Source organism: Prionailurus bengalensis, chromosome C1 (genome assembly GCF_016509475.1).
Source record: "Prionailurus bengalensis isolate Pbe53 chromosome C1, Fcat_Pben_1.1_paternal_pri, whole genome shotgun sequence".
In the NCBI taxonomy this organism is placed as follows: domain Eukaryota; kingdom Metazoa; phylum Chordata; class Mammalia; order Carnivora; family Felidae; genus Prionailurus; species Prionailurus bengalensis.
The window spans coordinates 97896195-97921527 of record NC_057345.1 but is presented as its reverse complement, the minus strand read 5'-3'; the positions used below and the strand labels follow the sequence as shown (position 1 = coordinate 97921527).

Sequence of the window (25333 nt, the reverse complement as noted above, 5' to 3'; positions counted from 1 at the left end):
GAATTCTGTCTTGGACACAGGGGATTTAGGAGGTCTGGGGTAAAGGTGTTTGAATGAGAATTTAGAAATGCATATGTAGAACCACAGAGAGACAGAATCTGGAGTGCTGAGGGTCTGGGCTCTGGACTTCCTGGGTTCACATTCAGCTCTGTCACTAGGTACCTGTAGACTGCAGATAGTAATCAGAGTGGTTGTGAGAAGTAAATGATATAGTCCCTATGAAGCAAGCAGGGAGGTCCTGGAACAGAGTGTGTGCTCAGTAAATGTTTAGCAGTGCTACTCTTAGTATTGGCATTATTTAGTGTTTGAAGCCCTCGGAGTGGCTAAGATCACTCAGGGAGTATATGAATAGACAGAAGAAAAAAGGGACGAGAGCTGAACCTGTGAGAAAATGGGAAGGTGGGGAGGGGGCAGGGGAGAGAGTGAAAGAATCAGGAAGGGAGGGAAGTCCATGGAGACTCATGTCACAGAAGAGAATTTCACAGTCGATGTAGGTGTGGGCAACTGCAGCAAAGAGGTCAAAGAACTCATTTGAGACCAATTCCACGCGTGGCCTCTCTCCACGGCTGATTATGTGCACTCCCCCAGGACAGGCCTGTGTATTGAGGGCTCTGCACAGCGCATGACTTGAAGGCCAGTGCGGGAGGGAAATCACACAGGGCTGTGTCTCAGGTGCCTGGTGTGGACCCGGGTCTGCACAGGACCAGTAAATGCTCCATGAATGAATGATGTGAAAATGACAGGCTCAAATTCTGGCTCTGCCGCTTGCTAGCTATAACCCCAAGAGAGTTATTTGTAGCCTCTCTGAGGCCTCACCACCCAAGTTAGGAGAAGAATATCCAGTTCTCAGGGTTATTGTATGAAGTGAGATAGCAAATATGAGAGTGCTGTGTAAAGCATAACACGTCTTACAAACGTATGGGAGTATTAATAAAGGTTGGGGGGGCTGACTCATTCAAACCACATACTGTACCTCTCATAAACAGCAGAGATGGAAATAATTATGTCTTGGTGGCCAGGATGGAAAGGATTTTTGTTGTATAGGACAGACAGAGGCTAAAATTGGGGGAACAAATTTATTCTCTCTAGAGGCTTCAGCCCCTCAATTCCACTGAGGGCTGCAGGCCACTGACCCGAATATATGTTGTTGATTCTTCCTGCGTGCCCACTACTGAAATCAAGGATTAAGACTTCCTAGTCCTGACAGAGCCCTATTGGAATTGTTGTTTTAATTCGTTTGGGCATTTTATCTGGTTTCTTTTCATTAGTGCAGCAGCCAGAGCCCTGAGAGGGCAAACCCTCTCCAGGCTCCTTGGGGAGAATTCTAGTCTTTGGGGTCCTGGTCTTATAAGAATCTTGGCTTGGCTGTTTCCTGGAAGCTGGACTCTGACCATGGAACACAATCCAGACACAGCAGAGGCTCCCTGAGCTGCCTTCTGAGCAGTTCTCTGTCAAGAGGGAAGCAGCCAAACATGTCCCAAGCCATGAAGCTGCCTAGCCCCAGCCTTGTGTTTTATCAGTGATGTGATCTGCTCTCCAGAGCAGCCATGGGGCCCCACGTGCAGCTGGGGTGGCTCAGGTCAGAGGGCCAAGAGCTTTGCAGAGAAACACAAGAGTAAATTTTTCACTGCTTTGTAATTTATTTCCAAATACTTTTTATTTATTATAAAGTCAATTTAAAAGTATTATAACCTTTTTTTTTTTTTTTTTTTTGTAGAAGAAGAAAAAATTATGCCTACCCTCCCCAGTACAAAGCAGTGGTACTAACCAGGAATCAGAAGGCCTGGATTCTATCTCTCTGCTGCCTCCTTTCGTGTGTGACCAGGGACCAGTCACTTAATTTCCCCACATGCCAAATGGACTTTGAGCATCCACCCATTCTGCCTCTCGGGATTGTTATAAGACTAAATGAATCAATTCCTTTTTGGCAGTGTTCAGGGACTTGTTCAAGGGAAGAATATGGGTTAGCCTCTGGACAGTGTGCCTCATGGATGTCCTTCTGTGACCTGAGAGACAGAGAGAGGGAGAGGACAAGAACTGTCATTTGTTTTGACACCTGCCATGAATCAGTCGCAGTATATTAGGTGTTTAACTTAACTCATATAACCCTTGTGCAGTATAAAGCAGGCCTTATATGTCCCATTTTACAGATGAGGAAGTTGAGGTTTGGATTGCTACAGTACAGCACCTAAGGTGTGACACTTGGTCAGTGAGAGAGCCAGGATTTGAACACAGGTCTCTGACTCCAAAACCTGTGCTCTTTCTTCTACACAAGGTCAGTCTGAAGAGGAGCACACCTGGCTTCCCTTCTGGCTCTTCTCTTCCAATTATTCTCATGTCTCAAGTAGTACAGGGAAAGCCTTAGGCACACCATGGTTACTTAGGTACAGCTCTAAAACTTTCCGGGATGATGTTGCCTTCTGACCTTGCCTCTGCTTCCCCCAGGCCCAGCCTGCTGGATGCAACTAGTCCTGTCCAGTCTTCCCAAGTCTGATCAGGAACACTATGCTTGAACAGAGAGCATGGAACAGAGATGAGACCTCTGAGATGGGGAAGGAATAAGAAAGAGGCAAATGTACCCCTGCTTGGCTCAGGAGGTTTGAATTGTCACAGACCTTTCTTAGCAAAGCAAGACTGGACTCTCAAAAATACCTGGCACATGTGCAGGGCTTTGCAATGTCTTCTGCGTCTTTTTCAGAAATTCCTGAAAATTCTTCTGATGGCTTGGAATGGCATGGTTTGCAGAAGGCACCCCGCTTCGGCTAGAATTGGCTATGTTGGTGTGAAGGATGGGGGCAGGGGGTGACATCTGCTGGAAATACTGATAAAGCTGTCCTGACAGAAACCCCATAGGCATTCCATAGCACTGTTTGTTTTAAATTGTAGTGTAAAGTGTTCCCAGTCCCCAATATAGGGCATCAACTTAATTCTCCACCAGCAGTAGAACGGGTTCAAGTGATAATCTGTTTTCTTAGAGTAAATTCAGAACCCTTGCTCAGTGTCCACATGCCTGGCTAGACAGGAGATGGGGGAGGTGGGGAGAGGAGACGGGCCCCTCATGGCTGGGTCAGAGCCCTCTTGGCTCCAATCCACTTGACAAAGCAGTGAGTACATTTGTATCTATCTCTCTCAGTCTCTCCCTGGACGTCAGACAATGGGCTATGAATGTCAGGCTGCTCCCTTTACATCTCTGCTGGGGGCTTGGAGAGGAGGAGGGGATGGGGAAAGGGCTCCCTATTTAGAAATTGCATTGAGATGGAAAGACAATGTGACACATCGGCTCATGTCAAAGGAGCCCATTCTTCTCGCCTACGGCATTAGCAATTTCCTACCGAGGTTTAATTTTTCTTTTTTTTTTTAGAAATTGTTATTTTGTTTTAATATATTTTATTTGTAGCACAACTCAGCAGGCTTTTACTGCTCAGAGCAGCGTGGGGACCTGTCCAAAGGCAGTCACACCACTGCCTGAGAGACTTGGGGTGGGGGCAGGGCATGTGTACTTTGGCTATTTCTGAGGAGAGGAGGGCATAGGAGTGGAAGGCTGCTAGTTTCTGCCTCAAACCTCCTCCCATTCCGCTTTCCATCCCTCCTCCAGTCCCCCTTCCTGCTTCTGAGCAGTCGGGGAGGTGTGTGCGGCAGACTCAGAATGCTCCGGCCACAGTTGCAGATGAGATGAGAGCACTGGGGGAGGAGAAGCCCAAAGTGAGTCTGGACATCGTCTTCTTTAGAGCCAGAAAAACTGCTCTTCTGTCCCTTTTTCCTTTCCCCTCCTCAGCCTCCTCCTTTCCCTTCATGTAAAATCCTAGAATGTTGTTGCTGGAAGGAGCCTCCGAGAGCTCTTCATCTAGCTTCATCCTCTGACAAATAATGAAACTGACACCCTGAGAAGGGACGTGACTGCCCTGTGGCTGGTTTAGTGCACCAGTTCTGGAACCAGCTTCCCAGTGCCCAACCCAGTGCCCTTGTTTGCCACTATGCCGTGCTGTCTCTGCCCCTCCTTCTCTCCACCCACCCCTAAATCGAAACTCAGATGGTCTTTCTCTGAAAGACAGAATTGAGAAGTAACAATTCTACTTCTTTCTACTTCCTTCCCTCTTTACGTCTGAGTGGCACCCTGGGAGTCTGAATTTGGTCTTTGCCTGTGGGAGTGGGCTTGTCAGGGAAAGGGGTTTTAGAGAGGAAAAGTTCCCATCTTTACATGTTTTTTGTTTGTTTGGTTGGTTGGTTGGTTTGTGGCTGGTTATGTGACCACAGGTATCAGCATTAACTTGTTAGGGGCAAAGAGAGAGAGAGCATGAAGAAGACAACTAAGGCAGGGGTTTTTCTTAATATAAGAAAAAATTATGTTTCTCTTTTATCTCTTTCTGAATGAGTATGCCCTCATAAGCATATCTGTCCCTCCGTCCCTCTTTCTCTGTTCTCTGTATCTCTCCCTGTATCTCCTATATTTGTTTCTATATGTCTCAACCTCTGCCTCTCTTTCTCTTGTCTCTGTGTCTCTGTTTCTCTCTGTCTGTCTCATTTCTGTCTCTTTTGTACACACAGATTCACGCACTGCAAATTCAATAGTTATTGACTGACCTGAGAGCCCCAGCCCCTTCCCCCAGCCCTGTCAGAGCAGAAACTCCTCCCTGTTCTGTTGAGAAATGCCAGGTCCAGAGCTGCTGCTGGGGTGCCAGAGAGGATGCAGAACCATTTGCCTAGTGTGGAGGCTGAATCCGGGAACAATGAGAAATTATCTGCTAATTCTCGGCTCCTGCCACCTGCTCTGCTCCAAACAGGCTCCTTTGCCTTCAGTTTAGATGTAAATTCCCCCACTCGTTGTAAAGCAAAATATTGATTTCCCTGCATCACAGGCCTGGGCCCTTGGAAGGTCCTGTGCTTTTTCATTCTCTGCAAAGGCAAAACAAGGCGCTTTGTTCTGTGAATTTCCCCAAGAACTCAGGAGGGGGAGGGAGAAATCGCCCGCGGAGTGGAAGAGTTGCCATAAACATGGGTAGAGAGCAGTTCTTCTCCATTTGTATTTTACACAAACACAAAACTGCTGCCTCGGAAACTGCTAGTGATCATGTAACAAGGGGCCTCCCAGGAACTAAGCTCTGTATTGGGAGGTGGAGAGGAAGATGACAGGGCTTCTGGGCTCCTCAGGTGGGTTCCAGAACCACTGGGAAGCAAATGGGGACTCCACAGCCTCACCTGTTCTTGGAACAGCAACCGAGCACCTCCTTCAGGAAGGCGGCCTGGATTGCATAGTGTCTCCGGGATCAAGCCTGCTCAGTCCCCCTGGCCTCAGTTTCTAGCCCTCTCCTATCGTAGGCTCCTGAGATCAGGGTGAAAGGTCTGAACCCGCCACAATTGTCCATCCCTCCCCACCTCCCTAACGCTGTGCCCACGCTACGATTGCAGCAACTGGGTCTTCAGCACCGTGGACAGAGCCAAGGAGCGCTTTTCCAAAGCAAAAACCGCCTGGTCCAGCCTACGTCCTCGCAGGCCTCTGCTTGGCGCTCTGTAGCTGCCGGGTACTCTCAAGTCCAAGGGCCCGCTAGCACGGCTGGCGCAGATGGCGCATGTGGAGACCGCCAGGAGCTGGGGCTCCGAATCTCCTCCCTCTGGAACGTGAGTCACCGCCCTAGCCACTTCCAATTAGCGTGCTAATTAGGAGGAAAGACCCTCCTCCCCCGTCCGCCACCCGGTACACACCAGGCCCGCGGCTTCCGGAGGTTCCAGCTAAAGTTTCCTTCCCAGCTCCGGGGAAGCTGGAGCTTCGGGTGAGCCGCACACAGGAAGGGGCCCATCCGCCGACACGCCGAGGACGCAAGATTTTCGTGACAGGGCCCCCGCAGGGCCGCACCCGGTGGCGGCCCATAGATCGCCACGGCTGAGTGCGGTGCCTCGGAACCCCTCAGCCAACCTGCTCCTGGACCTCACGCCATAGTTCCTGGAAGGGAATTCTGCCTTAAGTCTAGCCTCAACCCTCCCGTTTTGTTTTCCGTCTTTCTGGCCCTTGTTATGCTTCATAGTAAGATACATTATCTCCGGTGGTGTTCCACAGCTGCGGGGAGGTGGGTCTGGCGGGAACAGAGCGCTCTCTTGAAATGCCCCCCATTCCTATTTGCCAGAAACTTTCCCCTCCCGTTGCCATGGAGAGAGACGGCCGCTGCCTCCCGTTGCCATAGCAACGTGCGGGTACCGTGGACCGCAGGATTGCGGGGCTCAGAAAGTCTTTCTGCAGTTCGAATAGCCCCGCAGTCTTGGGGTCTTCTGCCTCCAAAGCTGAGGACCTGGGACCAATCTGACTAACTTCTCCCGTTAGGAACCTTGACCGAGGTTCTCCCGCCCCCAGCCAGGTCACCCATCTTTCTGTTAATGGGTTTATCTATTTCGTTGCCACTTGTGTGGCATGTGGCAATTTACCCAGTGTTTTCGCAAACACTATCTTTGTATTCCCAGGCAGCCTGTGCTGCACTCGTTATCATTATACCCCTTTTACAGAGTGGGAAATTGAGGCTCAGAGAGGCCCAAGGTCACACCAGGCAGTATGTGTGGGGTCAGATCCCAGGTTCCACCCTCCAGGGTGCTGGACAACCGGGCTCCCCTGCCTCGAACCCGTGGGGACTCAGACCTGTCCCCGGGTGTGGAGGGGGCGGCCGTGAGGCGCCAGACTTGCCAGCTGCTGCGGGATACCACGTGAGGGGCGGAGACCCTGCGGGGAAATGATTAAAAGCTGAACGGAGCCGCAGGGGGCCGCTGCGGGGAGGGTCTTCTTGGGGCCGCCTTGCCCCGCCCCAGTCCAGCGGCAGCACGGGTTCAGGCGGCTGCTTGGAGAGCCGGGGTGTCCCGGGCATGAGCGGGGTGTGGGGGACCGGGGGGCCTCGGTGCCAGGCGGCGCTCGCGGTCCTGGCTTCTCTGTGCCGGGCCCGGCCGCCCCCTCTCGGGCTGGACGTGGAGACTTGTCGGAGCTTCGAGCTACAGCCCCCAGAGAGGAGTCCGAGCGCGGCCGACACAGGTAACGGGAACCCCGAGCCCCTCTCTCTTCCTGGGTTCTCGCCCTGACCATCCTCTGCCCCCAGAGCCCCGGCACTGGGAGCCCCTTAATCTAGACAGAGAACTCCAGCTCAGGATCCTGGATTCGGAATGAGCCTCAGCCTGTGCCCCGTTCCACCGCCCACAGGGCAAGCGGAGAGACGTGAAGGGGACCTGGGAGGCAGAGGATCCCTGAGCTCCCTCCCGTGTGACTCTACAGGACTCCAGCGCAAAGCCGCGTTCCTCGGGCGCCGTGCCCCTCGGGGGCCTCAGTTTCCCTGGCGTCTCTCCGCTCACCCTCGGGCTATATGCCAGGGAAGGGGTCTGTGGAGCGAGTAGGAGACCAGGAAGTAGCAACTCGTCTCTTGGGTTGTCAGGGTCCCAAGGTCCGTCTGTCGGTCCGCGCGTCCGTTTGTCTGTTCTCTCGGGGAACCCGTCCGAGCCCCCTGGTCTCAGGGAGAAACTTAGGTCTGCGAGCCGCACGAGGTCTTTGTGTCCGGACGTCTCTCCGGCTGCGTGCGAGTGGCTTTCTGCGTCTCCGCTGGGGGGAGGGGGGGGCGGGGGGACGGGGGGCGGGGTGGGGGAGGGTGTCTCGGCATCCTCCCCCACCCTCACCCCTATAACTCGCTCCCTCGGTCTCTCTCTGACTCACTCGGACTCGGGGCCGGTGCGCGACCGAGCCGGTGCCTCCCGCCGACTTTGCCAAACGGGCGCCTCCTGCCCGAACGGCGCGGACCCTGCGCTGGACGCAGCCCCCGGCGGCCGCCGAGCCCAGGCGGGAGCCCGAGCCGAGGCGAGCTCGCCGGAGCCGGTGAGTCGGGAGCTCGAGCCCCGCGGGGCCCGGGCCCGGCGCGCACGGCTGCGGGGTCTCTCGGGAGTCGCGACAGCGGCAATGGCGTGTCGCGCCCTGGCGGCGGGAGCCGCGGGAGGATAGGCGGCCGGCCGGCCCGGGTATTTACTTGCCGCACCAGCGGCGTGCGGCCGCGCTCGCCCGCCGCAGCCGGGCTTCTTTGTCCGGATGCCGACGCCTGGAGGGTCCTAGGCGGCAGGGAGCACCCGGTCGTCCTCCCTCCGGAGGGGAGGGGCTGGGGGGCAGTGCGAAGCCTCGAGAGGATGCAGAGTGGGGGTGGGGAGATCCTGCAGGGACCGTGGCGCCGGGATTACTTTGGCTCCGCAGACACCACCCCTCCTTGTCCCCCGGACTCTGACCCCGGTGGCGCTGGGCCTAGGGGTAAGCGAGGGTCGCCCCTGCGGTTCCGCACCAACAGCGCGGGAAAGGGAGGAAGGGGCCGCGGGAGGCGGGAATTTCGTCTCCAGGCGAGTCTCAAGGGACCAGAAGCCGGGGACTGGAACGGCGGTTCCTGGAGCAGGTACAGGTGGGGTAAGCTCCCCGAGGCTACAGCTCTCAGAGCCCTGTTTTCAGTTGAGGTTAAAGGTCAGAGCTCTTGGTAGGTCCTAGGTTAGCAACAGGGCCGCTGAGGGAGAGAAGGAGTAGGTGGAGGGTAGTGGCCCAGGGGAGGATTGTGTGTGTGAGGGGGTTGTGCCCAGCCTTGGGCGCATCTCAGCCCTGTGGGGGTTGTAGGGGGCGCTGCTCTCGCGCAAGCGCTCTCTCTGGCCTTGGCAGTGTTTGATCAATGGGTTGATTACTGCAGCAGAAGGGACTGAGGTTAGACATAAAGAAGAACTTTCAGAGGGTGGTACAGGGATGGATGTTGGAGAGGTAATTCTCCGTCTTTAAGAATCTCCGAATAGATTTTAGGCCCAGCAAGTATTAGATTTTGGTTCTCTGGTGCCATCATCCACACCACCCAACTCCCCATACCCCCCAGATACACAATTTTCCCCAAGTTAGGGAGTCTCTTCCTGCTTGCCTATCCGGTCCCTTCCTCCTTTCCTGCAATAATTCATTTCCAGTGGGGCCCTCTATGTTGGTTCTGACCCCTCAAACTCTAAAGGGGATCATTCAAGGTGAGAACACACCTGTCGAGTTCCACCTGGCGTGGAGGCTGCCCCCCTCTCCTGTCCATCCAGAGCAGAAATACCACAGAGGGCAGGGGGCAGTGTGCGTTGTGGGGAGGGTGTATGTGTGTGAAACATTCTGATGCAGGTGTTCTGGTGTTCTGACTCCAGAGGGAAACCCCACAGTCTGGAATGACAGGTACCTGTGGCCAGGCTGAGGGTGAGAGAAGGTTGAGAAAGGTGAGCAAGCAGGCCCAGATGAAATCAGTGTGCCTTCCCTGCAGGCTGCTTGAGAAAGCGAGCTTGACTTGTCAGCCCTGGGTACTTTAACTTTGGCTGCTGAGTCACAAGCCTCAGGAAGCCCCTGGGGGGCCAAGTTAGGGGGCTGAAAGGAGGAGGCAGAAGGAGACCCTTGGTCATAGCAAAAGAAAATGGTTGAGAGTGGCTTTGAGTTCTTGGGGTTTAAGTGAGCACAGGGTCTGGGGAGATGCTGTTCAGCTCAGGACGAGGCCCCCAGGTATCCTACTTCCTAGCTTAGTCCCTGCATCCCAAAGACACTGCCTGGGTCCAGATTCTACAGTCAGAGAAATGCTGGATCTTTTCATTTGTATTTTAGTGAAAAATGCAAGTGACTAGAGCACGCCTAGTTCTCTTTACCTCTGTACGTTTTCCCCTGCCATCCTCCCACTCAAAGTCTCTAGCTCACGGGATCTCTAGTAACACCCCGAGAGTCAACAATTGAGATTCGGGCTCTGCTGTCATTTACTGGGACCCCCTCTGTATATGGTCCGTGCTAGGAGTTGCACAGGAAATCTCAGTCAGATCTCCTTAGCTTTCATGACTTGGAAATACCTCTACACAAACTGTCCCAGATAAAAGCAAGTTCCATTTTTCTTTAAAAATTCTAAAGGCAAAGTGTCTGCTTTCTTCCTTAATACACACCCCCACCCCTGCCTCAAGTGGACACTGACAGGCAGTTCCCTACCTTCTTCATGCCATTTGCCTTGTGGAGATGAATGAGTTTGCTCCACAGGCCAAATTGCAGAGTGTTGGGTGTGGGTAGGGAGAGTTCTGGATTTGAGGTAATAAGCAGAGGTTCAGAGGTATTCCAAAAAATTCAGGGGCCTGATGGGAGATCCTGAGCTGCCCTGCCCCTTCCAGGCTGGCAGCCAGGAATGGTTATTCTCTAGGTTATGTGTGGCCATGAGATGTATGTAATGTTTGTTCATTTCTCTAATGACTGGAGATGTTATGTGACTCAGCTACCTGGATTTTAAGTTGGCCTTTTGCAGCACAGATATTATTATTTCTCCTGCTTGTGATGGGAGGTTAAATGCATAGCACTTAATCAAAACAGGAAAGTCCTGTTTCTATAACTAATCAGTTACTCCCTCACTCCTTGCTGGAAGGAAGAAATTCTGAGGATTTCGCCTTCTTTGAGGAAAGGTGCAATGTACAATCCTTTAGAATGTACATCCTTGAGCTAATGTTCTGATTTTATGGAGTGTCTTGAGCTTTAAGATTCTAGAACCAGGGGAAAGTATCTAGGAGTTGCAGAGTGCTTGGATTTACGGTTCTAGAAGTTTTCTTCTACCTCTGACTATGTTCTCTGTCCTCCATGTCCACAGAGTTGGGGGTATAATGTGGCTGCAAAAAATTAGGGCTAAGACTGAGCCATCTGTATCTAGCCAGGTTTCTTTAGGGTCTGTGGAAGGCTGTCTGGAGTGTGCAAAAAGCAGGGTACGAGAAAGTCCTGCCCGAGCTAGCCAGCACCCCTGCTGGTCCTGCTTAGGAAAAGAGGTCTCTGAGCCCTGAAGGACTGAGTCACACTTAGGAACTTTAATCTGAGAGGGCTTTGAAAGCGGAGGTGAACAGGACTTCCAGCTGTGGATGCTCTAGGTATATGACAGTGTCATCCTTCCCTTCTCTCTTTGTTGATCTGTTTTTCTTGCTCCATGTGGACCCAGGCAGACCTCTCCTCTCAGTACTTGCAGGTATAAACAGGAGGGGGGGGGGGTAGAGGGAAAGACTCTTTCTGGCTTTCTGTCTGTCCCCACCCCAATCACCCCAGCCTTGATCTCCACACATCTCAGAGGGGCCACAAGCCCTGACCAATCAAGCAAAAAGGTACAGTTACCATCTGCCAAAATAATAATACTAATAATTGCTAAATTAATGCCAACGCTCTGTTAGCTATAGCACTCGGCATTAGCCTCCGATTTATCTCTGAATCCCCTAATGATGGTGGAAGCCGGTGCCCAGTCATAAAGCTTGTGCGGCCATAATTAGCCCAGCATTGTCTCTCCTCATCACAGCTTTTTCAGGAGCGTTAATTCCTTCTCTGTTTGGACTCTGCTAATTATCCCCATCGGTAGTTCAGCCTGGATCTCTGAAAGAAGGAATGGAAGCACAGGTTCTCTGCTCCCCCCTCCCCTAACCCTGAATTTTAATTACACCAGGTTCTCCTAATAAATTTACAAGCCACGGAAGAGTTTATTATTAATGGACCACGTCTGTAAGCCTTAGAACAGAATAGCTCCTGTTCCTGCAACACACACACACACACACACACACACACACACTGTCAGGTATTTCTTTGCTACATCTCTGGATGAGGTGTTTCCAGGGGCCACTGGTTATTTGCCTGGTGCCTGGTGGGTAACCTGTAGTGTCTATACTTTCCAGGGAAGAAGGAAGAGATGGGGGGTGGGGACGTTGTTCATAATCCTCGTCTCTGGGTTTTTACCGAGGTACAGAGGATCAGGCCAAATAGTTGAGAATGCCTCCCACACTCTCCTGGTTATAACAAAGAAGTGCCTGCCCCCCCTCCCCCACAGCTTCCCTGCCCAGCTTTCCACTCAGCCCCCAGCCCCTTCAGGGGCCTGGCTCAGAAGCTTGGACTTTGGCATCAGAAAATCCCAGGTTTAAATCCCAGTTCTTCTGCTTAATGTGATGTATCCTTGAATAAGTTAGTTAATACCTCTAAACTGAGTTACTTTATCTTTGTGAGGTGCATGCTCATTTCTTAGGGAGGCTGTAAAGATTAAATGAGAAATGTAAGGGGCACAGTGCTAACCATGTAGAAATAAATAACAAATAATTATTAATATTAATTTATTAATAATATTAATGGTTACTAATATTAATTAATATTAATGGCTCTGCCGAGAGTCTTTTCCATTCCCAGACGTGACACTATTCTTTCCAGTCTCTTGGGTCTCTGCATTTCTTGCTGTTTGCTCTCTGGGTTGTATTTGTCTATGTCTCTTTCTATGTCTAAATGAGACCCCCTCAGCCCAGGCAGCCTCTGCTCTGCACAGGCCAGCCCTTACACCAAATGGTTTCAGCAACCCCAAGCTCTGAAGCCAGCTTTCTCCAGCTCTGGAGGAAGCAGAGAAAAGGGTCCTTTCTTTTCACTTCCTCTCCCCAGTTTATCTTTTCAATTACAGTCTGTTAGCAAAACTGCCTGTTACTGTTACAAAATGGGTTTTCCTGACATGGAAACCCATTAGAAAAATGGGAACAATAGCAAGTTATAAGAACTGCTGATGAATCTTAACACTATGGGTGGAGAGAAGGGGAGGGGGCGCCAGGGCTCTGTCTTTGGAGAAAGAAGTGTCAGTGAGGAGAGATAAGCAAGCTCTGGGTTGCTAATTAATAACCCAGCATTTTCCAGGGAGAGAGGGAGGCCATGAGCCATTACCCCTGCCAGACAGTCTCACTTAAGGTGACAAGCAGTTCCTGCCCTCATAGGCTTCAGGGAGATCTTAACTTCTCTGGAGAGAAGAGGGGCCTGAGGTGTCTTAGATGCTTTGCCCTGTGGTCTGGTGTCCCCCTTCCCTGTCTCTGAAGGCCCAGCTTTGGGTTCATTCTGCATGGAAAAACAAAAAGCAAAACATGAAATAAAATAGTTGACATTCGGGGGCATTTACCATATACCAGGAACTATGCTCAAAGTCTTAGTTTATTTCATCTTCCTAATGACTCTGTAAAGTAGGAATAATTAGAATCCCCATCAAATAAAAGAGGAAACCAAAGTTTGGAGAAAGTTAAGTAACTTGCTCAGGGTCACACAGTTAGAAATGTGGATGAATGCTCTCTGTGGTCATTCTGGTGCTGGCACTCACCTAAGCTATCTGCCCAGTGTCTGAGCCCTCAGTGAAGTCAGCTTCCCTGCCACGGTTAGAAGCCACACGCACCTGTGCCACACCAGGTCCAGGTGTGTTTCCAAAGCCTAGTTCCACGGCTCCTTGCTCTCCCAGAGGCTGCTGGGTAATTGGCCAGTCAGATTTCCCAAACCAGGTGCCCATGGAATACTGGATTCTTCTGACACCTGAATAAAGATGTTTCACACCTAATGTTGAGTAATGGACCAGACTTCCTTTTCCAAATTTCCAAGAAAACTTTGCAGAAGCATGGCATGTTCTTGCAATTGCTGGTTTTTCTTCCATGGTTTTCTTGCTACTCCTTTGGAGCTCCCACCTGTGGACAGTAACAACGAAACTGGACACATAGCAAGCAAATGGGTATTGACAGAAAGACTTGGAGATGTGAGATCTTTAATATAGTACATGTTATGTCTTGAGATCTAGCTATATGTGAAATATTTATATTCTTTCTGCTAGTAAGATCGTCCCTAGTTTGTAAGGATAAAGTTAAAGCTATCTCTATTAGCGTTCGTGACTTGCAGAATATGCCTCATGCAGTTCTGCCAACGGAACTTTTCCAAACTAGGGTATATTCAAAGCTAGACTTGGCAGAATTAGGTGATTCTAATAGAACAGCTAATATTTATTATATTTTTTACTACTTTCCAGGCACTGTCCTCAGCACTTTTGATCTCTCTCTCTTTTTTTTTTAATGTTTAGTTTTAGAGAGAGAGAGAGACAGAGTGTGAGTGGGGGAGGGGCAGAGAGAGCAGGAGACACAGAGTCTGAAGCAGGCTCCAGGCTCCGAGCTATCAGTACAGAGCCTGACGAGGGGCTGGAACCCACGAACCGTGAGATCCACGACCTGAGCCGAAGTTGGATGCTTAACTGACTGAGCCACCCAGGCGCCCCTGATCTCTTTTAAACTTCACAATGACCCTATGAGGTAGATGCTATTATTATACCCATATGACAGAGGAGGAAATTGAGGCTTCATTGAGAGATTAAGTGGCTTGGTTTAAAGCCGGTGGAGATGGACATTGAATGAGTCCAGTCTGACCCCAGGACCGTGATTCTTTCCCTCCAGGCTAAAGAGGAAATAAAGAAGGAAGGAGGGAGAGAGGAAGAATACAAAGATTTAGGAAGTACTTTCTAATTTTCAGTGCTATAGTAAGGGCTTCCTCCCTTACTGGAGGGTTGCCTCTCTCTGGTCGTGAAGCTAGTGCCTGATAGTGCTATGAAATATGAAGAACACCAGATCAGGACTCAAAAGACGGCTGTGTTGCCATCAAAACACTGTGTTGCCATCTGCCTCACAGTGTCAAGGTTCAAACAAGATGAGTAGGAAAAAGGCTTTGAAGGCTACTTGTGCACCTGCGATTTGCTACAGAGCAACAGGTCCTGGTGGCCTGACCCCAGCAGGCCTGGGGTAGGAAGGCACACATCATAGCTGATCTGGGCCTTGGCACAGTCCTTAGACCATACAGGAGACTATGCCTCCCAGCCCCAGTGGACCTTCAACCAGGATATGTCGGCTGGCTGAGCTCAAGGCCACGTATAGTGATTTTACAGGGGCTAAATCCTGTTCAGTCACTCCCTGCCCTGGCCTAATTCTGCTCTTACCAGCCTTGCTAACCACCTCGTATCGCCAGTGAGGGTGAATCCACTCAGCAACAGGACCCGGTTCTCCTGCAGTCAGTCCTGCCAGCAAGGCATCCTGGAAAGAGCTTCTCCACGCAGAGGGAGGGCTTCTTGGTCTTACATAACCGGTATTGAGTGCTGGGTGCTGATTCCCAATAATCCATACCTCTGCCTGCCCTAATCACAGCTCCGAGGGAACTACAGCGGGGGTCACGTGCACAAGTATTCAAAATAGCAACCACACCGAGGAAAAACTGATTCCCTCGGCCCACCCCTTCCCCCACCTCTCTTTTCATTTATGAATTCAGTTTTTTGTCAGGCTGAACATTTAAATGCACTCTATGCTCTCTGGATTCCCCCATTTCTCCCCCTTTCTCATTAAAATTCTAATTATTACCAGAGCAAGTAAGATGTATGATCAAAGGGAAGCAAAGCCCTAGAAATACCTTTTTTTGTTTTAAGGTGACTCATATTGTAGAGAATGCCTCCAGAACAGCTGTAACCGAGAACAGGTGTGAGGGGTCTAGAGGTGGCTGGATACTCAGAATAAGGACCCGTAGGATCTGCGGTAGCTTTCCTGGTGAACCCCAGGGCCATAAAGGCCTAAAGAAACAGTCTCCAAACCATTTAGGTAATGAACTCATAACAGCACAAATTATTTCATTTAATGCCTCCAATGTATATTTGTTCCCATGTTGCCTACACATCTGGGCTGTAGCTCCATTCTACGGCTTCCTAGCTGTGTGACCCTGGGCAGTCTAATCCTCTGTGCCTCACTTTCTTCATCTGCAAAATGAAAGTAATAATTACACCTATTTCACTGGAGACTATTCAATGAGCAAATGCATAAAAAGCACTTTGTACCTTGGACATAGTAATGTTCAAAACTAAATCCAATAATAAAATGCTATCATTTCTATTACTATCAACCTGTATATTGCAGTTGTGATTTATTGTCTTTAAGATAATAAATAAATAAATATTAGAACAATCTGGTATTTTTTCTCTTGTGCCCCCGTGACTCACGCACACACACTAGAAACCTTTACTTTAGAAGCTAACTTAGAATCAGCTTTCTGGATCCCTGGCAGTCTCTGTGTGGAGGACTAACCCCGGCTCCTCTGACCAGGGAGAGGCCCCGATGTCTCTGTGCAGGGGCCTGGGGTAGGTGGCTGTAGTAGTTGGTTCAGGCCAGTACCCTGCATCTGGGGAGTCAGGAGGCAGTGCCGGCTCCCCAGAGAGGATAGCTGATGTTCTCGCTTCCTTCCCAGGTCCCTCTGGATGGGAGACAGCTTTTCCTGGTGCCTGTGTGCATGAGGGCACTCTGGATAGCACCCCCCCCCCCCACCCCAGGAGGGACTCGGCATCTCGGTACTCTAATCTTAGCTTAGCACCTGACACATGCAGGTTGCTCAGTAAATGCTGGTTGAGAGATCATTATAGCCCTTTTATGCGCCATTCATTCTTGCGCTCATTCATTCTCGCGTGTGTTTCTGTGCTAGGCCATGAGTCAGACAAATATAAGAACGCAGAGTTACAATGGCCTACAGTTTAATCAGGGACAGACAGGCTGGGACAGTGTGAAGAGCCCCAGGCTGGGCGGTGGGCATCTGCACCCTGGTCCAGGCTGTGTGTCTGAACTGTGAACCCAGGCAAGTCCCTTCTCTGGACCACTGCTCTTGTCTGCAAGAGCCCAGCCTGGCCCCAGTATTTCTAGGGTCATTTCTCACCTTCGATCCTAAGATTGCTCGGCCACTGGGCCAGGATAATCCAGAGCCTGCAAACCCACCAGCCTGCAGGGGCTGTGAGGGTAAGGTCATGCCCCTCCAAAGGCAATGCCGGTTGCCACCAGCCAGGAGCACGGGTCTAGTGACCAAGCCAGCTGGCCTCCCCCAGAGTTTCCAGAAATTTGATGTGATGATGATGGCGGTGGAATTGCTCAACTATTCAGTTGCCACGCAAGCCATGCAAGACTCCTCGGCTGGCTTGTTCACAAGTTCGCAAATGACCTGTGTGTACACCCTGCCAAGTGTGCCACTGGTTCAGAGCCTTCTGAGCTCTCTAGTCAGAATGAGAAGAGACCTTGGGCTCTAAGGGTCATTCCTTAAGGAGGGGTAAGAGATCTGCTTCTTCATTGCTTCCAGAGGGAGGCATTGCCCACAGCTCTCCTGGGGTGATGGGCATCCTTCTGGAGGCAGGGTTGGCTGGGGGCGACGCAGTGAACGCTTGCCTCAGAACCAACCACGACATTCAAAATTACCAGTTGTACAGGGGCGCCTGGGTGGCTCCGTCGGTTGAGTGTCGGACTCTTGATTTTGGCTCAGGTCATGATCTCACAGTTCGTGAGTTCGAGCCCTGCATCAGGCTGAATCCCTGCTTGGGATTCTCTCTCTTCTTCTCTCTCTCTCTCTCTGCCCTTCTCTTGCTTGCCGTGCTCTCTCTCTCTCTCTCAAAATAAATAAATCACCTTAAACAAATTACCAGTTTTACAGCAGAGCTCTCAAATAGCTACGGGATGGGAAAAGACAGTTACAGGAATCACTTGTATGTAGCTTTGAAATACACCGTGTGGGTCAAATTCCAACTTAATCCAAGTATTTATTGAGCCTACTGTGTGCACAGTTGAGCGTACAGAAGGAACAGGAGACCCACTCCCGGCCTCAAGGAGGTTATGCTCCGTCTGATTCGCTTCAAGCTCCCGACTGTTGAGCTCCTGCTCTGGGCTCGATGGGGGTGGGGGAAGGGAAGAGATTGAGTTGGCCGAGCCTCTGGTCCCCAAGGCCGCACAGCCTGTTGACGGAGAGAGCTGTATACCAAAAACGACTCCGCTATAAGTCTGGCCATAGTAACAGCTCTAATAGAAATTCAAACAGCATCCAAATGTGAACGCTTCACGAATTTGCACATTTGCTTAGGCTGCTATTTAAATTACTTTCCCTTCCCCGTGCACATGCCAATAGGCAGTAGGGGAGGCAGCGCAGGTGCTCCCCAAGCTGGCGGTGGGGGAGGGGGCAATGCTGGGGGGCGTCAGACCGAGGTGGGCGCCAGGCTGCAGATACTACACAAAGTGGACTGTGGAGCGTCAGCCCTAAAACCGCCTCTCCCGGCTGGCAGCTTTCTCATGACCATTCTTTTCTCTTCTTCCGTCTTTGTCCCTTCTGTGTGCCCCCTTCTCCAACCGCCCCTTCCTGCTTCTCCGCCGCCTCTGTCTGTCTCTGTCCCTCCCTGCCCTGGCTCATGCCGCGCCCAGGCACCTCTGTCAGCCTCCTCGCAGTGGTAGTTATTGTGTGTGGCGTGGCCCTGGTGGCAGTTTTTCTCTTTCTCTTTTGGAAGCTGTGCTGGATGCCCTGGAGGAACAAGGAGGCCTCCAGTCCCGCTTCTGCTAGCCCTCCCCCGGAGGCCCCCCAGAGCCCCAGCTCCGGAGGCAACATGGCGGACAAGCTGAAGGACACCAACAGCCTGGGCTTCCTAGAGGCGGCCGTGAAGATCAGCCACACGTCCCCAGATATCCCGGCCGAGGTGCAGATGTCGGTCAAGGAGCACATCATGCGTCACACGCGGCTGCAGCGACAGACCACAGAGCCAGCATCGTCTACCAGGTGAGGGTGGACGTCTCCCTTCCCTAACCTCCACGCCTCCACATTCTCTTATCCAATACATTGATGTGATTCCAGCCTGTGGGGTGCAGAGACCGGAAATGAGAACACCTATGGTTGGACTGGAGACTATAGCAGAGGATGTGCTCTGTGATGGGTAACCGACAAGGGGGTGGGCACCGGGAAAGGCTGCAGGCAAGGGGAACCTTTGAGGCAGGGAGCTGTGCTCTGCAGTGTGCACTGGGACGTGTGTGGGTGAGGGGTGCTGGGTGTTGGGAGCGAAGGTGAGATTGCTGGGCAGAGGGAAGAGAAAATGCAAAGGCCCAGAGGCATAAAAGTTCATGGTGTGTCTAGGGATATGCCAGCAAAGCCTCACAGAGTCTGCGGCGCATGGGAGAGGAAACAAGAGGTTCCTAACACTTTGAGAATGAGGATTCCTCTGTGACCTTCGACAGAGTCCCCTGCAAGACACCAGCTGTATACGCAGCATTCTTTAACTGAAAACAGAATAAAACGGAACAATAACAAAAAAAAAGCCATCACCACCACATAATGACAAACACCTCTTCAACATTCAGAAACAGTTTTAAAAGAAGTGGTGCATGTAGTATGAGCCATTGTACTTATCTAGGGCTCTGGTGGGCTCCCGGGTCCCTGCAGTGTCTCCCCAGGCTCCCAGGCGACCAGCCGAAGGGAAGGAGACCTGGTCTTCAGATGAGAGTCCAGGAATGAAAGTGCTGGGGGTCACATTTTCAGAGTTTATCATCTGACCTTGGGCAGGTTGCCCACCTTTCTTAAGCCTCACTTTTCCCGACTATACGGTAGGGCTAAGGACGCATAAGGTTGCAGTGCGGGGCCGATGAAAGAATCCGTGTGATCATGAGAGCTGACAATAGATGGCTTATTCTACACCTGGCTGTGTTCTAAGTACTTGTTGTATGTATCAATCCAGTTCATGCTCACAGCAATCTTATGCAATTGCTACTTTTATTATCCTCATTTTGTGGCAAAGAGAAGTTAAACGACCTGACCAAGGTCACATGGCTAGACACTCACAGAGCCAATCTGTGCAGTCCGGCTCCAAAGCCCAATAAATGTTAACTACAGTGGCAGTGGTAGCGGTGGCGATGATGACGAAGGACCAGGGCAAGCAAGGATGGTCCTTCTCCTAAGGGATCTCGTGGTGTCAGGGGGGAACCAGGGTCACATCTGCTAGGAAAGAAACGTAGAAAACAGCAAGCAGGAAAAAGAGAAAAGAAAATAACAGCAAAAGGCAGCGTGTATCGAGCTTACGATATACGAGGCCCCATTCCAAGTACCTCACACACGCTAAGACTTGGGACGCTCACCGCCACCGGCACAAAGTGTGTGCAGAGAGAGAAAGGGTCCATGAGCAGGAGGAAAAGGCCCGCCCCTCCCCGCCCCCTGCAAAGGGTAGGATGAGCCAGGGCCGCGGGAGGTGTCAGCTTGCATGCCCTTCCCCCCGCCCCCGAGCCCTGACCACGCCATCTCTGCCCCCTCCGCCAGGCACACGTCCTTCAAGCGCCACCTGCCACGGCAGATGCACGTGTCCAGCGTGGACTACGGCAACGAGCTGCCCCCCGCGGCGGAGCAGCCCACCAGCATTGGCCGCATCAAGCCCGAACTCTACAAGCAGAAATCGGTGGACGGGGACGATGCCAAGTCCGAGGCTGCCAAGAGCTGCGGGAAACTCAACTTCAGCCTGCGCTATGACTACGAGAGCGAGACCCTGATCGTGCGCATCCTCCGGGCCTTCGACCTCCCCGCCAAGGACTTTTGCGGCAGCTCTGACCCCTACGTCAAGATCTACCTCCTGCCTGATCGCAAACGCAAGCTGCAGACGCGGGTGCACCGCAAGACCCTGAACCCCACCTTCGACGAGAACTTCCACTTCCCCGTGCCCTACGAGGAGCTGGCAGACCGCAAGCTGCATCTCAGCGTCTTCGACTTCGACCGTTTCTCCCGCCATGACATGATCGGAGAGGTCATCCTGGACAACCTCTTTGAGGCCTCCGACCTGTCCCGGGAAACCTCCATCTGGAAGGACATCCAGTATGCCACCAGTGTGAGTACAGCCTTGCCTCCTGGGCTTCTGGAGGATTCCTAGTGCTGGGTTGAGTGGGGTGTGTGCCCGTCCCCCTCACCCCTGGAGGTAGGCGGGCCTTTGCCCTTCGGGATGTGAAGCGGGGACTCTGGAAACTGAGCAGTGGCTCAGCCCACCCTGGGGAAGTCCTTGCACTCCGTCCCAGGGTGGGGTGAGGGCAGCTGAGCTCCCACGTGGGTTGGCAGGGAAGACAATTTTTGCCCATTGCTTCTGATTACACGTTCTGGGGCGGTTCCCTCTACCTGCTAGGCCTTAGGTCTACCACCCGTAGGGTCATCTACCTCTCTGATCATGGGTAAGGACTGGGCCATGTCTCTAGACTGAATCAGACAGCGGCATCTGCCAAGGGCATCCATGTGTACGAGAAGCCTGGAACAGGCAATCAGGAACAGGGCATATTAATCGGGGTGCATGACGTTATGCTGCAGCAACAAATAATCCTAGGATTTGGTAGCTTAAAGCAACCAAGATTTAGCTCCTGTTCAGGTTATACACATTCTGCGGCTCGGCTGGGTTTCTGCTTTACCTTGTGACTGAGGGGTCCAGGCTGACAGAGGCTCTGTTTGGAGGTGTGCTCCCATAGGTACCATATCAGGGCAAAGGAGGTGGCGAACCATGCACTATTTCTTAAAGCTTCCATGGCGAAGCGATCCATGTGACTTCTACTCACATTTCATTAGCCAAAGCGAGACACAAGGCAACTCAGGAGGGCAGGGCAAAGAAGTCCTACTGTGTGCCCAGGAGGAGAACTTAGTGACCAACACTAGTGACTGCCACACAGCCCCTGTTCTCAGGCATTGCCTGCCCGGGCCAGTGTGAGCGATGGCGGAGGCCAGCCTGGAAGGGAACCCAAGTCCACACGTAGGACAGGGGGTGCCGAGCTATTCACAATCAACTGCAGTTAACCAGGGAAGAGTCCAAGGAGCTGAGGCTCAAGCTGGCTTTTCAGAGGGAGGACAAGTTTGGCACAGAGAATGAGGAGGGCATATCCAGAGCCCTTTGGTCCACCCAGTGTAGATCCCACAAGTGTGGGTGATGTGCCTCTCTCTAAGCCCATCCAGGCAGCTAAGAGCCAGGTTGAGTGTACCCATCAGATACCAATGGCCTTACGTCTGGGTCTTGAGGGCTAGCTGGTTGAGTGTCTCCCAGGATACTTCTAGCACTGTTTCTCTGGGACAGGGATGACCCTACTCGGTCTGCAGACTCTCCCTTTGAACAGCCAATTCTCACTATCTCTATGTGTTGAATTTATGAGGAGAGAGGCCAGGAAAATCTGCCCTGCTCTGATGGGAAAAGTATAAGAAAGTTGATTTGTTCGAAGCTTGGTGGGCTCCGTTTCTGCCCTAGGGAAGGACTCTGAGACACCCCGTTCTCCCAGCTGGTGCTGACTCTGACCAGATCACTCTGATCCCCCAGTGCGTCCCCCACCTTTGCTTTCATGAAATCCCCAAGAGCAGCACCAGCAGCGGGGCCTGGCAGATGGGGCGGGCAGACGGGGCGGGCTGGAATAGCAGCTGCGTGCTGGCGAGCCCAAGAGCTCTGCTCTATAAATCACTATGAAGTTTACATCTGGTGCAGCTCTTCCCTTGTGGTCTCATCAGGCAGCAGCTTCATTATGGTGACTGCACAGGTAGAGAAAAGCAGCGTGGTCCTTCCCACGCTGAGGTGGAGGCCCAGAGGTTCCGAGAGACGGAGGAGTGAGGGCCAGTGGCTGGGGAAGCAGCCACTTCCCTCTCCTGGTTGCTCCCTCTCCTGGACTTTAGCTCCAGGTATGGTGCAAGACCTGGGCCTGGAATGGACAGTTGTTGCCGTAAGCCCACTCCTCATAGGGAAGCTAACTTCCTAGACACTAGAACTCTGTGGCTATCCTTGCCCTCATCCCATCCCCTCCGCCCTCCGGGCCCAGCTTTAGAAAATGGCAGATCACTGGGCGCGTGGGTGGCTCAGTCGGTTAAGCATCCGACTTCAGCTCAGGCCATGATCTCACCGTTCATGAGTTCGAGCCCCGCATTGGGCTCTGTGCTGACAGCTCGGAGCCTGGAGCCTGCTTCGGATTCTGTGTCTCCTTCTCTCTCTCTGCCCCTCCCCTGCTCGTGCTCTATCTCTGTCTCTCAAAAATAAATAAACGTTGAAAAAAATTTTTTTAAAAAAGTAAGAAAGAAAGAAAATGGCAGATCATCCAAAAGGTGTTGGGTAGATAGTCACCATCCTCATCATCCTCAGTTAGTACTGTTCCAGTCCTCTTCCTAAGCAGAACACTGTGCCAGGCACTGGGGAGTGAGTAGGGCTGGGATTGAAGGCAGCCCCTTCGACCCACACAGAAATGTACAATCGAATTATGGAGACAAGAGACGTCCCTGCAGCAGTTAGTAACGCTAAGTAATGAAGAGTGTATTCTGTGTGAAGTTGGAACTGCAGGTTGGGACAGCCCGGGAATATTTCCCGGATAAGGAGGAATGAAGATAGATGGGGAGGGGAAGTATATCTAATCTGATTGAAGAAGGGCTTGCATAGTCACCAGGAGCACAGGGAGGCCGGGAGCGGGAGTTTCTGAAGGTGCCTGGACTCACACACCCTGTCCTGCTTGCAGTCTGAGCTGATGTTCTGCCAACAGGAGGCCCTTGGGGCCCTCCAATCTGCAGCCCCTCCCGTGGGCCGGCGTTCAAGAGTAGGCTCATCCTCCTGGAGGGTGAGGAAAGGGAAGTGAGAAGTAAGAAGGTTGGTGCTTTTACCTGTTTTTTGGATCTGACTCTGCAATTGTAATTATTTGGGGACCAGAGAGACACAAATCATAGTCACTGTGAATGAGCGCTGAGTGCATGTGAAATCCTGCAGCCAGCGTGGTGGGGGCGGTACAGATGAGCACAGGGACTCCCATCTCCCCTGAGTGCCGGATTCCATTCCTAGAGCGGCGTTCAGGCCCTGCTCTGCTCAGAACTCTGGCAGCACCTCTGCCCTGCAGGCTGCTCCCCTGCGCGTGCTAACATTCCTGCGTCCTGCATTTGCTCACAAGGTTCCCACTGTCAGGCAGGCCTTTCCCCACTGCTCTGCCTGGCTCAGACCAATCCCCCTTCCAAAGTTCTCTGAGTCCTTCCGCTCCTACCAAAATTGCTCCTCTAGATATGTCCCGAATCATATTCGGTCTTGCAAAGTCCTCCGCATGGCTCAGGAATACCCTTTGTCCCACATTTGACTTTCTCTTGTATTTTTCCTCAGGGCTGAGTGTGTCATTTTCTGCAAACGTGAGAATCAGCACTTTCTTGTTGAATGACCAGTGGTTTAGTTAATTCCATCAAAACTATATACTGGTACACCAAGAAAGGATTCTTGAAGAAGCAATGGGAATCGGGTATGGTTAATCTGGGAAGGCTTCCTGGAGAAGGGCAAATAGTATTTTGAAAACTGGGTTAGAGGGGCACCTGGGTGGCGCAGTCGGTTAAGCGTCCGACTTCAGCCAGGTCCCGATCTCGCGGTCCGTGAGTTCGAGCCCCGCGTCGGGCTCTGGGCTGATGGCTCAGAGCCTGGAGCCTGTTTCCGATTCTGTGTCTCCCTCTCTCTCTGCCCCTCCCCCGTTCATGCTCTGTCTCTCTCTGTCCCAAAAATAAATAAACGTTGAAAAAAAAAAAAAAAAAAAGAAAACTGGGTTAGAGCCGGGCTTGGTGGGGACAGAGGCAGCCTGTCCAGCCCTTCAGAGGTATGGTTCAGGGAGACGGTTTGTGTCTGGAGCGGCAAGTTGATTAACCTGTTGGATCAGAGGGTCTGGACTGAAGTGGGGGGTCAGTGACCCACAGGTTAGGGAGGACAGGCAGGTCATCTAAACCTGGGATCCAGGTTTAGGAGGCTGCTCTGAGGTCGCGTGAGTCTGTGAATGCTGTCTCCTTGCTGGTCCTTACACTTGCATCGGGGTATCACATTCAGCCCTGGTAGGTAGAACCAGGTGTGTCCCTCGTTTTGGCTCCAGCCCAAGTTGGTGTGAAGTAGCAAAGCCTGGAACATTCCTAGTGTTTTCTCACAACCGCTGAAATAAGAAGTTCCCAGGCTAGTGAAAGGGAGGTGTACTTCTGGGGAATCTAGCTCTTGGTTCATTGCACATCTTAAGCCACGAGGGACATTTGCCTCACCACCCCCACGTTGTTCTGGAGGGAAGCCTGGGAGCAATGGAGGTTGCACACACCTGGCCAGGCTGGAGAGTGAGAAGCCGGCAACCCGGACGCGCCAGAGTCATCGGAGGCCTCTTCTGTTCCACTGAATCGAGGAGCTCAGAGGGGGAAGGAAATTGTGGAAGTTCATTAAATCCACTCCAGCCCCAGGCAGGGGTCCCCTCCCCCCCCCCCCCCCCCCCGCGCTCTTGCTGCCCCCCACTCCTGCCTGGCTTGACTAAGAGCCCCTGGTGATCTCCTGGGCGTTCCCGTTCCCAGCGGCTTGCCGGTTTCCCTCGGCCTAGAACTTCCATTGGCTGAAATCCCTCTGCCCTTCCCTCCCCCACCTTCTACCCCAGTCTCATTATTTCTATATAAAGCTGTAGATTTATCATTATAATAGAGCCACCGTCACCCGGGTTTGCTAACATCCCTGTAATCTTGTAGTTATTGCTACAGAGGCCTCAGACCCCACTGCACACAACTGTTCTGTCGCTATTTCTGCTCCTTGGTGGCGGGGGAAGGTGAAGCCTGTAATTGGGGCCATAAATATGTGTTGTGCTTGGTGGCATTAACGGACTCAGCCATCTTCCTGCCTTACCAGATCCCTGACAGGCCGGAGAGAGCAGGTCTGGGTGTGTGTGCGCATGGGTGACAGTTGTTTGGGGTGATGGTGTGCTCTCAGGGACCCTGGGCTCAGAG

At 52.1% G+C, this 25333-nt stretch overlaps 1 protein-coding gene across 6 annotated transcripts in view; it reads left to right on the top strand.

Annotated features, from left to right (window-relative positions):
- Positions 1 to 6798: 6798 nt before the first annotated feature.
- SYT6 (synaptotagmin 6) overlaps positions 6799 to 25333 on the top strand; it is a 60580-nt gene continuing 42045 nt past the window's right edge. For 4 of the 6 annotated variants that reach the window (XR_006296714.1, XR_006296713.1, XM_043575901.1 and 1 more), the window contains exons 1-3: positions 6799 to 7006; positions 18022 to 18370; positions 19895 to 20453. Coding sequence is in view for 4 of the 6 variants with exons in the window: in XM_043575901.1 (XP_043431836.1) it covers positions 6844 to 7006; positions 18022 to 18370; positions 19895 to 20453 (1071 nt within the window). In the remaining 2 variants the exon portion in view is untranslated. Of the gene's footprint in view, positions 7007 to 7696; positions 7835 to 18021; positions 18371 to 19894; positions 20454 to 25333 lie in introns of those variants that run through there. The other 2 variants (XM_043575902.1, XM_043575904.1) reach the window with 2 other exon arrangements.